General features: G+C 55.7%; 1 protein-coding gene across 1 annotated transcript in view; it reads left to right on the top strand.

Moving 5' to 3' along the window:
- LOC119582056 (gamma-aminobutyric acid receptor subunit alpha-1-like) overlaps positions 1–406 on the top strand; it is a gene marked incomplete at its 3' end in the record, with an annotated part of 210,639 nt that overhangs the window by 202,287 nt on the left and 7,946 nt on the right. Inside the window, 1 exon segment of the mRNA XM_037930297.1 lies at positions 169–321. Coding sequence (XP_037786225.1) covers positions 169–321 — 153 coding nt within the window.

The following is a 406-nucleotide window of genomic DNA, read 5'->3' as shown; positions in this document are numbered from 1 at the left end:
ATGCTAATATTGAAGCTAAAGGCAGCAGAGGCTGCAACGTATAAGTGAACAGGTGAACAGATAACCCCAGAGAGCTCAGGCTTCATAGCCCCCGAGAACACGCGAGGTCACGAACCACAGCCTCTCACTCAGCCCGAAGTGAAGCATAACGGCGCCTGTCTCACCCAGGTCTCTTCTCGGCTCTGCAAGTGAACTTCAACCTGTCCCGGAGCGCCGGCTACTTCCTCATCCAGGTGTACGTGCCTTGCTTCCTTATCGTGGTGCTGTCTTGGGTGTCCTTCTGGATCAACCGCGAGGCCACGAGCGATCGCGTCGGCATCGGTAAGTCTGCGGAGGGACTTTCAAGCCGCGACAGCCTCCCTCTCTGCTGTCGTCGTAGATACTCGATATTCTAATTATGGGCCTC

This window comes from Penaeus monodon, chromosome 15 (assembly GCF_015228065.2).
Source record: "Penaeus monodon isolate SGIC_2016 chromosome 15, NSTDA_Pmon_1, whole genome shotgun sequence".
NCBI lineage: Eukaryota > Metazoa > Arthropoda > Malacostraca > Decapoda > Penaeidae > Penaeus > Penaeus monodon.
The sequence above is the reverse complement of the archived record's forward strand: the minus strand, read 5'-3'. Positions and strand labels throughout refer to the sequence as shown.